Source organism: Leguminivora glycinivorella, chromosome 12 (assembly GCF_023078275.1).
Source record: "Leguminivora glycinivorella isolate SPB_JAAS2020 chromosome 12, LegGlyc_1.1, whole genome shotgun sequence".
Taxonomy (NCBI): domain Eukaryota; kingdom Metazoa; phylum Arthropoda; class Insecta; order Lepidoptera; family Tortricidae; genus Leguminivora; species Leguminivora glycinivorella.
Window position 1 is genome coordinate 15825412 of NC_062982.1, and position 13641 is coordinate 15839052.

The 13641-nt window shown below is 39.4% G+C and overlaps 1 protein-coding gene across 1 annotated transcript in view; it reads left to right on the plus strand.

Moving 5' to 3' along the window:
- LOC125231670 (ATP-binding cassette sub-family G member 4) overlaps positions 1 to 12154 on the plus strand; it is a 93359-nt gene extending 81205 nt beyond the window's left edge. The window contains exons 9-12 of the mRNA XM_048137177.1: positions 545 to 683; positions 1988 to 2152; positions 9584 to 9840; positions 10745 to 12154. Of these exons, the coding sequence (XP_047993134.1) occupies positions 545 to 683; positions 1988 to 2152; positions 9584 to 9840; positions 10745 to 11065 (882 nt within the window). The 3' untranslated portion in view covers positions 11066 to 12154. The remainder of the gene's footprint in view (positions 1 to 544; positions 684 to 1987; positions 2153 to 9583; positions 9841 to 10744) is intronic.
- The last annotated feature ends 1487 nt before the right edge of the window (positions 12155 to 13641 follow it).

The following is a 13641-nucleotide window of genomic DNA, read 5'->3' on the forward strand; positions in this document are numbered from 1 at the left end:
AGTGGGGTGGACAATTTTGAAAAAAATGGCCCAATTATACCTATTTTTGACCGTCGCATTCGAATTTTGTATCTATACCCGGTCGTATACTTATGTCCGGATGTTCTCCTCTACAATATACAGGTCGCAATTCGCAATCGATCCGTGTGAAAGTTTGTAAACAGATTCTATGATTGGTTTTTTCGTCAAGCCAGTTTGTAGAAATTCTTCAAAATGCTAAAATTGCCATAAAGTTCAGAAGAGCCAATAGCATCTATCCTATGGTGCTTAAGATCATCGTGACCTGACTGTGATAGTGATTTTAAGAACTAAGTTTTTTTCTATTGTGTTCTCTCATCTGCGAAGGTTTACAACTCACAGAGCCAATATTTTTTCAGCACAGTACTTACTAAAAGTTGTACGCCTCATGGCACAACATAGTGAGACAAAAATGTATAATGAGACCTGTACTTATGTACCTATTACCTATGTTGGATAATTAAATGCTTTTTACTTTTACTTTTTACTTTTACTTTACATATTTAATATTTATTTTCTTTTACAGGTTTCACAGATAAATTCGTCGATGGACTGGATGAAAGTGCAAGACCAGTCTGATTCGTGCGGGTACCCGACCACATTCTTTCAGCAGTTCTATACTCTGCTTTGTAGAATGATGACGCAAATATTCAGGAACCGAACAGGTAAGTGTCGTATTTTCGTTTTTTTTTATGTAGACAAATTGGCCCTTTACAAGTTGTAATAGAAAACGACGGACACCTCCAGTGGTGAAGGCCGTATGCTGTGAAATAAGTAGTAGAGTGGCTTTACGATTTTGCTTAAGGCTAAATTGTATGTATCTATTTTGTCGTTTTACTGATAGATACTTACTGGTACTTATCTCTGAAATAAATCTCTAGCTCGGACCGGGACAGGGCGTACAGGAAGAGAGGCATTCAACACAAGGAAAGATAATGATGGTGATGATGATTTTTGAAATATATGTAGACAAATCTTTATCTTATTAAGAAGAATACCCAATTAATAATTGTTGCACTTCATTTGTTTCCATTATCTTAATTAGTTGCATAATTACAGATAATAAATTATTACTCGTTTGTAATCTTAATGATAATTGTAAACAATTGTAAAACACAGTGCCATCTCCGTTGCACTGATATGAATTGTCTAGTATATTCATATCTTGGCTATACAGTTAGCGACCGTAAGGGTATTAAAATGAAGTCCATACTAATTTGCGTTACACATGGTCAGGACCTCTTTGTTGTACTAGCCTCAATTAAAGTTATTTGCATTAATTTGAATAGCTACATTTGATAAGGTGTCCTATTTTATGATTAACATTGGCAATACTGTTTGCTGTTATCTGGATTTAAATTGCATGCACTTGAATGCAAAACTAAACTGAAGCACTAAAGAATTACGGAATATTTTAGTGGAAATTATTGAAGAATATTTGCGTCTGACTCAATCACAAGAAATACTGAAAATAGACATGATTCCTAGGTCGCGACAATGATAGCAATGTTTAGGTCTTAGTTCATGCCGGATGCAAGTGTGCTCCTATCAAAATACTGTGCTTTAGTACCACAAACGACTTTATAGCTATGTACAAAAAAGAGAAAAGGCTGGGATACATGGGATATTTGTACTTATTTAATCTGTGTTTTGGGGTCCTAGCTAAGCTGACAATCATTGATAGAAATGCTATGGAAATATTCATGTGATATTTCGTAGCATTCGTCTCGGGCTAGAGAGACATTTATTGTCATCTTGGCTAGACACTAAGATAGACACGACTAACGGCTCATCGCTTCTGTTCCGTTCCGTTCTCTTCAATCAGCGGGGTAACCATGAAGTACTAAACCCGTTCAGTTTAGGTGGAGAGAATATATAGCTGTCTCTTTTTCTCGACCTAATGGTAGCCCTCCAGACATCATCTCTAGTTAAGTTACTATTTATTAATACGTGAACTATTTAATTCCAGGTCTCTGGATCCAATTGATCCACCACGTCATGTGCGGTATCCTGATCGGGCTGTGCTTCCTAAACATGGCGAATGACGGCACTCAGATGTTCAATCACCTGAAGATGTGTGTGGGTCTCGTCATATTCTTCGCCTACACGCAGATCATGGTGCCAGTGTTAGTGTGTAAGTATTTATGGGCCATTTTTTTCAAAGTTGTCCACCCCACTTTTTTGTAACATGGGTATTTTTTACGCGATTCATACTCAGAATCGAGAGCTCTTTCGATCCTGATAGGAGAAAAAAATGTCCCAAGATTTCCATACATTTTTTCGAACCTTCCATTCCGTTACCGCCATACTAAATGTATGAAAAAATAGTAACGGAATGGGTTTAAAATTATGTGATGTAACTAAAAATTTATGGTTTTCGACATCTTTTTGCTTCGTACTTTCTTATTAGGACGCGATCCTGAGTGTCGAAACTTTCCAAATAAAAAATTTTTTCACAGTGGGACAGTAGACAACTTTGAAAAAACGGCCGGAATGGGAAAAAAACCTTGGGACATTTTTTTCTCCTATTAGGACGCGATCCTGAGTGGAAACTTTCCAAATAAAAAAAAGTGGGGTGGACAACTTTGAAAAAATGGCCCTTATCCACCAGGACATTCTCTTCTTGCTTTTGAATGGGTCAGTTGATCCACCAAGTGGTATGCGACATTCTAATCTGGCTGTGGTTTCTCAATTTGGCAAGCCACATGACACGAATCTCATGGGTCCCGTCTTATTCATCGCAGAGTCTTAGTTTGTAAGTCTGCCTTCATCATTTTTAGGGTGCCGTAGTCAACTAGGAACCCTTATAGTCTCGCCATGTCTGTCTGTCCGTCCGTCCGTCCGTCCGCGGATAATCTCAGTGACCGTTAGCTCTAGAAAGCTGAAATTTGGTGCCAATGTGTATATCAATCACGCCGACAAAGCGGTAAAATAAAAAGTGGAAAAAAATGTTTTGTAAGGGTACCCCCCTACATGTAAAGTGGGGACTGATTTTTTTTTTCATTCTAACCCCAACGTGTGATATATTATGCGCAGAAAGTCTTGTGCGGTTGTGTACATCGGCGTTCTCCCAGAAGGAAATAGAAGATGCCAAGAGTTTACTTTTCGATTCACTCTCTAATAAAGAAAAGAAGGTTTTGAGGAAAAATGCTGGAAAAACTATGCGCGATGTCAACGACGTGATTTCGATATTTAGAAAAACGGATCCCGATGAGCTGCCAACATTTGTGGCCAGAGACTTGCACCGTTTGCCACCACTGACATTCGATCATATTGATTGTACTAGGCTATTAAAAGATATAATGATACTTAAAAATGAGATTAGTAGCATAAAGACCACTTTTGTAACAGAACAGCAGCTGAACGACATTAGAACCGAAGTGTTTAATTTAAAACAAGGCTCACTTATGAATAACTACGATTTAAATGTAAACCGAAAACGGGGTGGTGGCGGTATAAAGGACAGTTTTTATTTAAATAGTGGTCCATACGGCCTACCCCCGTTTACGGAGCACATGACAGCGGGTAGCAGCAGCACGCCGAACGGCAACAAGCAAACAACTGATAAGCCCGAGCGCGGGCCTGACGCATCAACTAGTGGAATAATATCTCCTTCACTCCAACGGAACTCCCATACACCTGAGCGACAATTAGATGCGCGCGGACAGAAAGAGACGGCAACAACCGATAATGCGCACAGGCAAGTTGCGCCGTGCGAGGAGGAGCGAGAATCAGCACCTGCAGATGGCGTGCGGCCCGAGCTACAAGCGGAGGCGGAAATATTAAATGCTGATGTGTGTAGCGAGAAAAATGAGCTTACATCTAATTGTAAGGAGAAGTGGACAAAAGTCGTAAAAAAAACAAGGAAAAGTCGCTTGATAGTATCTGAAGGTAAAGCGGCGGTTAAGCTACATGGAAAGTTTAAAGCCGTAGAACAAAGTGTGCCATTATTTATAAACAAAGTTGACAAGCAAACCACAGGTGATGATATTATTGAATATATTCAGGAGGAAACAGGGGTGGTCGTGGACCTTAAGAAAATAAATACCCAAAAACAAAAACGCTATGACGCATATAAAATATTTGTACCACACACCAAACTATCCTTGTTCTTGGACGATCGCTTGTGGCCAGAGGGAATACGGTTTCGGCGGTTTGTTTATTTTAATAGAGATGTGTATAACCATAACAATAGCACTGGAAAAGCGCATGACAGGATAAATATAAGTAATAATAATTTTAATGGATCAAGGTCTTAAAAGAGGAAACGATAACATTAAATTTGTAAGCTTTAATTGTAGGTCGATTACTCGTTCCGTTGAATGTGTAAGACAGTTATGCCGCTCGGCGGACCTAGTAGCCATACAGGAGCACTGGCTGCTCCCCGAGGATATACCATTTCTAGGATCCATTGACGACGAGTTCGAGTACACCGGGAAGTCGGCGGTGGATACGGGAGCTGGAATCTTACGCGGTAGGCCGTACGGCGGCGTGGCGTTATTGTGGCGTAAATGTTTGTTTACATCGGTATCTGTTGTGCAATGCAAAAGTGCGCGAGTCGCTGCGGTAAAAATAGTGTTATCGGAACGTGCGTTCTTAGTGTTCTCGGTTTACATGCCCGTCGACTCAGCTGAAACTCTTACTGAATTTACGGAATGCCTGGGTGAAATCGCTGCAATAGTGGAAGAGTACCAGATTGATGACGTCTTCATTTTAGGGGACTTCAACGCTCACCCTGGCAGGCGATTCGGTAAGGAGTTACTAGATTTTTGCGAGGAGGTTCGATGGCAATGTGCGGACATAGACATTCTAGGAGTGACCTCAGATACTTACACCTACGTTAGTGATATTAATGGCGCTAAAAGCTGGCTGGATCACTGTGTTGTGTCTGAAGCGGCACGGAGGATAATACGCAGTGTAAATATACATTATGACGTGTACTGGTCGGACCATCATCCATTAGAATTAGTTTGTAATTTAAATTTAATTAGAAATAATAGTAATAATGTGATAAATGATAAATTATGTAATAGAATTATATGGGGAGACCGTGACGCAGCACAATTAACATTATATCAAAATTATTGCAATGATAAATTAAAATATATTGATTTTCCAATTGAATTTACCGAATGTAGTGACAGAAAATGTACTAATATTGAGCATAGGTTATATATTGACAAATTATACGCAAATGTAATTAATATTTTGGAGGGGCTGCCAGTTTCAGTTTTGTTGACAAGAGTTCCAATAATAAAAAGCGTCACGTGGTGGGATGGAACAAACATGTGCGTCAAGTTCACGCGCAGGCTCGGCTTGGGTTTCAAAACTGGGTCATGAGTGGAAAGCCACGTTCCGGGGTTGCCTATGTGAACATGGTGGAAACTCGGAAAGCTTTCAGAGAAAAATTGAAATGGTGTCAGAACAATGCAGAGCAAATAAAAATGGACATCATAGCTACACACCATTCTAATAACCATTTTAAAAATTTCTGGAAGCATACCAATAAATTGAAGCCTAGGGCGGGCCTTCCAGTGAGTATTGAGGGTGTTAGCGAGCCTAATAAGATAGCCGATTTATTTAAAAAACATTTTAAGGTTGAATCTCCTGTGAATGGTCAAGTATCTTTTCCGACAAGCTGTGTACCTTCGGGGCCTTTAGTGAGAATTACAGCGGAGGAGGTGGCATCGGTGGTGAAGAACATGACGCGAGGAAAGTCACCAGGGCACGACTCCCTCAGCATAGAGCACCTGCAGCATGCAGGGGTACACTTACCTAGAGTTCTCGCCATGCTCTTCACCTTCTGTGTCAGCCATACTTATATACTTATATACCTAGTGATATGATGAGGACTGTGGTGGTACCAATCATAAAAAATCGCACAGGAGACACCGCGGATATTAAAAACTATAGGCCCATTTCGTTGGCTACCATTGTAGCAAAGGTATTGGACAGTGTGCTGGACAAGCAGTTGGAAAAGCATACAGTTCTTCATGATGCACAATTCGGGTTTCGCACGGGCTTATCCACTGAGACAGCAGTCCTATGTCTTAAGCACACTGTCCGATACTACACGGACAGGAAAACACCAGTTTTTGCGTGTTTTCTTGACCTCTCGAAGGCCTTCGATCTGGTGTCCTATAGTATACTCTGGCAAAAGCTGTATGAAGAGACGTCTCTACCCGGGGAGCTGGTTGAACTTCTCAGGTTTTGGTACGGTCACCAAACTAATGTTGTGAAGTGGGCGGGCTCGCTATCCGATGAGTATAGGCTGGAGTGTGGGGTCAGGCAGGGCGGGCTAACATCGCCTAGACTCTTCAGCCTGTATGTCAATCGGCTGATCGAGGAGCTCAGCAATACCAGGGTCGGATGTTCAATAGATGGAACGTTTGTAAATAACATCAGTTACGCGGACGACATGGTGTTGTTGAGCCCGTCGATCGGCGCCCTGAGGACGTTGGTGAGTGTGTGTGAGCGGTATGCGGATGCCCATGGTCTCAAGTACAATGTCTCTAAAAGTGAGCTGCTAGTCTTTAAAGGAAGAACTGTCATATTAGATGACCAATCTTTACCCCCAGTGAGACTAAATGGCACTCCTCTTAAAGTTGTAAGAGAATTTAAGTACTTGGGACACTGGGTAACCGCATCGCTAAAAGATGACAAGGATGTCGAAAGGGAGCGTAGGGCGTTGGCAGTGAGGAGTAATATGTTGATTCGTAGGTTTGCAAGGTGTACAAATAACGTTAAAATCACCCTTTTTAAGGCGTACTGTCAATCATTTTACACTTGCAGCCTATGGATCAACTTTACTCAAAAAGCTTACAACGCCCTACGAGTCCAATACAACAACGCTTTTAGGATGCTGTTGGGGCTGCCGCGCTATTGCAGTGCTAGCGGTATGTTCGCGGAAGCGCGCACCGACGGCTTCCACGCCATCATGCGCAAGCGTGTGGCGTCGCTGGCGCGGCGCGTGCGCGGCAGCGCCAACAGTCTTCTAGCCACGGTGGCTGACAGGGTAGATGGGGCTTTCTGGCAGTACTGGAGTAGCATACATGCTCACAATAATGTTTCAAGTTAGTATGAAATAAATGATATTTAATTTTAAATTTAATTATTGGATAGGTATTTATAAATTAATAAGGGTTTACTACAATAGTTTTTTGGTAATATTCATATTTTCGGAAATAATCGCTCCTAAAGGAAAAAAAGTGTTCCCCCTCTTCCCAAAGTGTCCCCTCTAACTTTTGAACATGTTTAAAAAACATGAATAATCACAAAAATAGAACTTTATAAAGACTTTCTAGGAAAGTTGTTTTGAACTTGACAGGTTCAGTAGTTTTTGAGAAAAACACGGAAACCTACACTGAGCGTGGCCCGACACGCTCTTGGCCGGTTTTTCTTTTGAATGGGTCTGTTGATCCACCATGTCGTAAGCGACATTCTAATCTGGCTGTGGTTTCTGAATATGGCAAGCCACATGGCACTAATCTCGTGGGTCCCGTCATATCCAGCGCAGAGTCTTAGTTTGTAAGTCTTAGTCTTAGTCTGCCTTCATTATTTTTATTATCTTACAAGCTTATCGGCGATTGGCCCTTGTCATGTCGGTAGTCTTGATTGAAAGTAAAGACAGGGCCTAAGACGGAGCTCACTCGTTCAGTACCTAATAGAGGAAAAAGATGGCGGGAGTGCATTCCATTCCTTAACCGTCTACACAAAAAAGTCAAGGAAAATGGTATCGAGCGGACTAATGGAATGTTTATAACGATCAGGGGGGTTACCATGACGTACTAAAGACGTTCAGTTTAGGTTGAGAGAAAGGGACACAGCTATAGCAGTTACATAGCTCCGTCTCTCTCTTTCACAAACGCTCGCAGATATCTATCTCTATTTCAGAAATGCCATTCGGTTACGAAGCCTGGTGCCGTAGCCGAATGGCATTTCTGCGACGCGAAACGAAAACGAAAGGCCGCGAAAGGTAGTCTTGCTCTCTCGTGTTAATACGCAAGAGCGATATTAGAGATAGACAGCTACGAAAGAGATATGTGAGTGTGTTTAGTAAAACGTGCCACTTTGTCGGTTACCGTTAAGTCGAGATTTACTTGTAAGTATCTTTATATGAATAAACTGACAAAGCGGCTTTATAGCAATCGACAAAGAGGGACATTTCCCGTGCACACTCACAATCGTGAGCGTTTGTGCATTCGGCTACGTACACAGGTGCACCTATTGCCTTTTAAAGATCTAGCTAGACGGCTTTTCTCTGTTAAAAACTGTATAACTGCGTAAAAATAATGCGCTTCAGAATCATAAACATTTATTGTCGTTCAGATGGTGTCTTTAGAACCTTTGGTTGATGATTTAGATGGCGTTCATTATCAAGTGAAGCATATCGTCACTACTTTAAAAAAAAACTTGTATCTTCGCCTGTCAATGAAAAGAAAATTGTAGTAAGTATGTATGGAATCCATATAGACTTACTGCGTTTTATTGAGGAACAGCGTGAAAGGGTTCCGTAGTTTGAGGTCTGTCCGTCCGTCCGTCCGTCCGTCCGTCCGTCCGCGGAACAGCGTGAGATACGAGATTTTTATTAGGGTAAAAGTAGTGACGATATAAGGGTTTACTAAGATCGTTTTTGATATGGGTTAAAATGTCAAAATTGATGTTTTAATCGTGTCGAGAGATAGCAGTCTAAGCATTTTATGCATATGCATTCTAACTACTTTGAGACTGAGAATGAGACTAAACAAACCGTGACCTGTCCTACTGCTTATCTAGTTGTCATGATAATTGTCATCCTGCTCGCATGTGTATTTATCTACGAGTGTATTTAGACATTAATTAATGTCAGCGTAATTGTTATCATTTGCAAATTAGGTTTATGACAGACGTGTTTACCACGGGTCACATTCCAAGTTTAATCTAGGTACACTGGTTATAAGGAAAAATACTTGTGTGTTACCTACTTAACTATTGCTTTGTCTACAAAAATATTGAAACCCGGTTCTTCCAACTCCTAGTCACTATGGTATACTTAAGGTGTCCCAATACTGTGTACTAATGGAAATTTTAGTTGTCATGTGACATGCATGTGAAAATTTTTAGACATCTTTTAAATGATACTTAGTATAAATTATGAATAATATGAATATGAATAATGATACTTAGTATAAATTACTCTGAAAGCTATAAATAGAATAAACCTAAGAAAGGTAAGATCTGAGAGAAACAAGTTTTCTATATATCTTTTTAATGTTTAGACAGTATTTGACAAAGTACTTAGGTAAATACCGTTTACCTACTGAACACACCCGAACATTTTTTTAAGTCAAAATACATTTGCGGAACTTACCTATAGTTTTTAAGTTTATTTTTCTACCAAACGATTTCTACTAGCTGTAGCAACGGCATCTATGCACGAATGCTGCTGCATATTGGAACATCATGTCAATAGTTCTTATGAATGATAACAGATGGCGCTGTATTGATACTTTTTATCCACAGTGACTGCTTACTTGAAACAGTATACCAACGGACTAGTAGACTATACATTTAATTTTCTTTTCAGATCCCCAAGAAGTGAAACTCGTGAAGAAAGAGCACTTCAACCGCTGGTACAGCCTCACGCCGTACTACGCGGCGTTAACAGTGTCCAAGTTACCAGTACAAATCACGCTCAACTGTGTGTTCTCAACGATCGTGTACTTCATGGTGGGAGTGCCGTTCCAAGTGACGAGGTTCATCGCGTTCTGTTTGATCGGGAACGTGGTGTCGCTGGTGTCTGAGGGCATGGGCATGGCTATTGGATCAGTGTTCAATGTTAGAGTAAGTTATGCTTTTTTTTTTAAACCTGACTTGGACTCTATGGCTTTTTGGGCCGTAAGAGCTAGCGGACCGTGTGTGGCGAAGGTAGCCGGGGGAAAATCCAGGACCCTTCCGCCGCGCACTAGATGTATTTGCTACGCTGGAATACTCCTAAAGAGTTATGCGCCCCAGCGCAGATCAGTTGAGCGGTCTCAACTAGATCTGAGTGTGTTAGAGGGAAGCGGACTAATGTAAGTTTTATTACTGGTTCTCTATCTAGCCCAGCTAGGGAGACTCCAGTAAGAGACTCAGCTAGGCCCGACCGTAGTCGGAGTGATGCTTAAGTATACTGTTTTAACACTTTAACAACCAAGAACTCGCCTGGTAGAACTTTGCTCAGATGCCGGACAACCCGCCCAGCAGGTACATAACGACCGATTGTTGACGTAGTGCGCCATTTTTTGTCTGGTAGTGAATGTGTTAAAGAGGATTACACAATATGTTAAGTCCTTAACTCAAGTGAAAGTAATTGAAACTTCTAATAATAGTTCAAGAAAAGATCGTACCTATTCCTAAACTTAAAGACCCCCCTTGTTCTGTGTTGCAGTGGTTCAATGAAACATTTTCTATACCTATTGCATTTGTTGCTAAGAGCGTCGGAGAAGTAGTTAATAAGACTAATAAGTATGTAACTGTCAAGTGTAACAGAAAATCTACTAATCCTAGTATCTATCACTTATTACTCATAGGCATGCAGTACCCGTAGCCGAATGGCATTTCTGCGACACGAAACGCCGCAGAAATGTAGTCTGGCTCTGTCGCGCCAATAGGCAAGAGCGATATAGATAGCTACGAAAGAGATACTATCGTGAGCGTTTGTGCATTCGGATACGCACACACTTACTTACCTTACTTTTATTTGTAGAACGGCTGCGCCATCGGGCCCACAGCCATCGCCCCGTTCCTCGGCCTCGCAATCTACGGCTTCGACTTCGCTCACCGCATCCCGCTCCTCATGAACCTTCTCATGAAGACCTCCTTCATACGCTGCGGAGTCGTCGCCATGGTACTAACCATCTTCGGCTTCGGACGAACACCTCTCGACTGCAAGGACGTCTACTGTCACTTCTCAAAACCTGATGTCTTACTAAAATACTTAGACATCGAACGAAGCTCAGTCTGGATAGAAATCATGACCATGGTGGAATTATGCTTGTCTTCAGATCACTCTGCTATATTGGTCTAAGATGGCGTTTCGCCACCTGATTAGAAGTTAGTTTTAGTTCTGTGATATTGTTTTAAAGTCTTTGGATTTTCAGTACAAAGATTTTGATAGCATGTGATCTTAAGGGTATAAAATTAGTTAAGGATTAATTTATGATTCTGTTACTTTAATTATAGCTTTAATTTAAAGATCAGAAACTGCTTTATAAGTTGGAATATTGTACCGTATATTTTACATGAAGGTAAATAATGTTTAGTGAGGAATGTATTAAACCAAAGATACTTTTCAATAGTATCTAGGTAGACTTCTCGAATTTCATATGTATAATTTATGTGTGATTTTAGCCTCAGAAATGAAGTTAGCGTAAATGCATTGCCTTTATATTTGCAAACAAGCTAGGTAGGTACGCTAAGTACCTACGGCAAGATTACATTGCGGTGGTATATGTCACTGTACTAAAGCTGTGTGAATAATTATTATTTATTTAGAGAGGTAGGTACTTATTTGTATGTTTTTATGGTTATATGAAATTTCTTAAACAATACAATCTCAATTGAAGCAAGCTTTAGTCGTTCAATCTATAGGCTGACCTAATCTCACTTTATGTATTGGTTAACTATTTAACGGTGCTTTTACCTAATTTGTAGAAGATGATTCTTGTTTGAGCATAGCGTTATTATAATATATACCCAGTAAAGATGATAACATTAAATAATGACTTAGCTAAGTGCCTCAAAAATAATTAAGGATATCACCAAAACTCATACAGCCTATGAAACAGACTGTTTAGAAGATATTTTGAAATAAGGTAGCCAATATTTTTTGTACTTTTTTAAAGAGTATCGCAAATAAGTAAACAGAGAAGATTGTCAATTTCTTGACAGTGGTATAACCAGCAGCAGTGAAAGGGTTTTTTTCAAAATTATGCCTACAATTATAAATATCGTTGCCAAAAATATGGGCTTTGGGAATGCAAAGTTGCAACGAAAAAATACTCGTAACACCTCTCTTATGGAAATGATGAGGCACATGCTGTATCTATTGGGAACGTCAATCTTCTCTATTTAGTTGTTTCTAGGTAATGTGGAGAAAATACAGATATGAGTAAAATTTTGTTTTATTATTTTCCAAACTCGCTATTGCTAAATATTCTTTTCACCACACCACTGGTAAAGGCTCTCTTGATACTTCAACAACGAATAGGAAAGTTGAATTTTATGCGCAGGAGTGCAAAGCAATTTCATACAAATTGTTAATAAAATGTCTAAAGCTGGATTGTATGTAGAATTGACTTTTAATTAATGATATTGAATCATAAATGTTTATTAAATTGACGAATTGGAATTGTTCCATGTTTTACAGTTCATATTTTCCTCGTGTTATACATATATGAGACAAATTTTGTGTTTCACACGGTGGCAAAATTAATTTAATATTTTGCCTTAAAATCCTCGCATCGCAACGCTCAAGATTTATTCTGGACCTCTTGCTACGCTCGATGCTCCCGATTCAATATTTGAATCCTTCGCTCGCTCGGGGTATATTGACATGTGCGTTTCAATTACTACTGCGCCCTCATGGCCATGTAAAAAAAATATTGTTGAACTATGAGAACGTTGAAGAACTCAAACAAAACAATCTCAGCAGTCAACATAAATAAAGCAACGTATTTTTCATTTCAACATTGTTAATTGTTTAAACAACTGTTCTATATCGTGCGAATAAAAAATAAGACTGCAAAACAGTCTATTTTCTTGTAAGTAGATAAAGTGCAGAACACACAATTTACCTCGGGCGCTTTATAGACCTACTCACATTGAAAGAAGTCAAGTACCTTACCTAAGCAAATGAATTTTTCTCAAACAAATATTTGTAGGTAGGTTAGGCTAGATTCGTAGGTATATAAAAAACATTTTAAAAAATCGTTACCTACTTGTCATCCAAATTAATATTATAAATGGGAAAGTGTGTGTGTCTGTTTGTTTGACCGTCTTTCACGGCAAACGGAACTACGAATTGACGTGATATAATTTTTTTAAGGTTCCCCTTGTTTTGGCATAATTTTACAATCGAGAATTCTTTTTGGCATAATCTATATTAGCATAATTCACCGTTCGCATAATCTGTTATGGCATAGTATAGTTACGCATAATTTGTCTAGGCATATTTTTGTTTGTCCGAATATATTTAATGCATAAAGGTTATTCGCCGAATGGTTTTTATGCATAAATTATTTCTGCATAACATGGTTTAGTAGAAATTTACTACGCAGAATTTTTATCATAGGTAATACTACTATATTAATGTTGCAGTTCTAACCTAACCTAACCGAAAACTTGACAAAATGTTTTATTTGTTGAGGTCGCAGTTCTAACCTAACCAAACCGACTCTCTTAACAGCATTTAGTATGGGTGGATATTCTGATTTTAAGAAATATGCCAAATACAATTATGCGAATTAATTTTATTCATAAAAACAATCGTCGTAAACAAATTATGCGAACTTATTTTCGGACAATGTGTTATTCGTATATTTTCGATTATGAAAATAAGTTTTCTGCCAAATTAACATTCGTGTCGATTATGCGAAGTCTGTT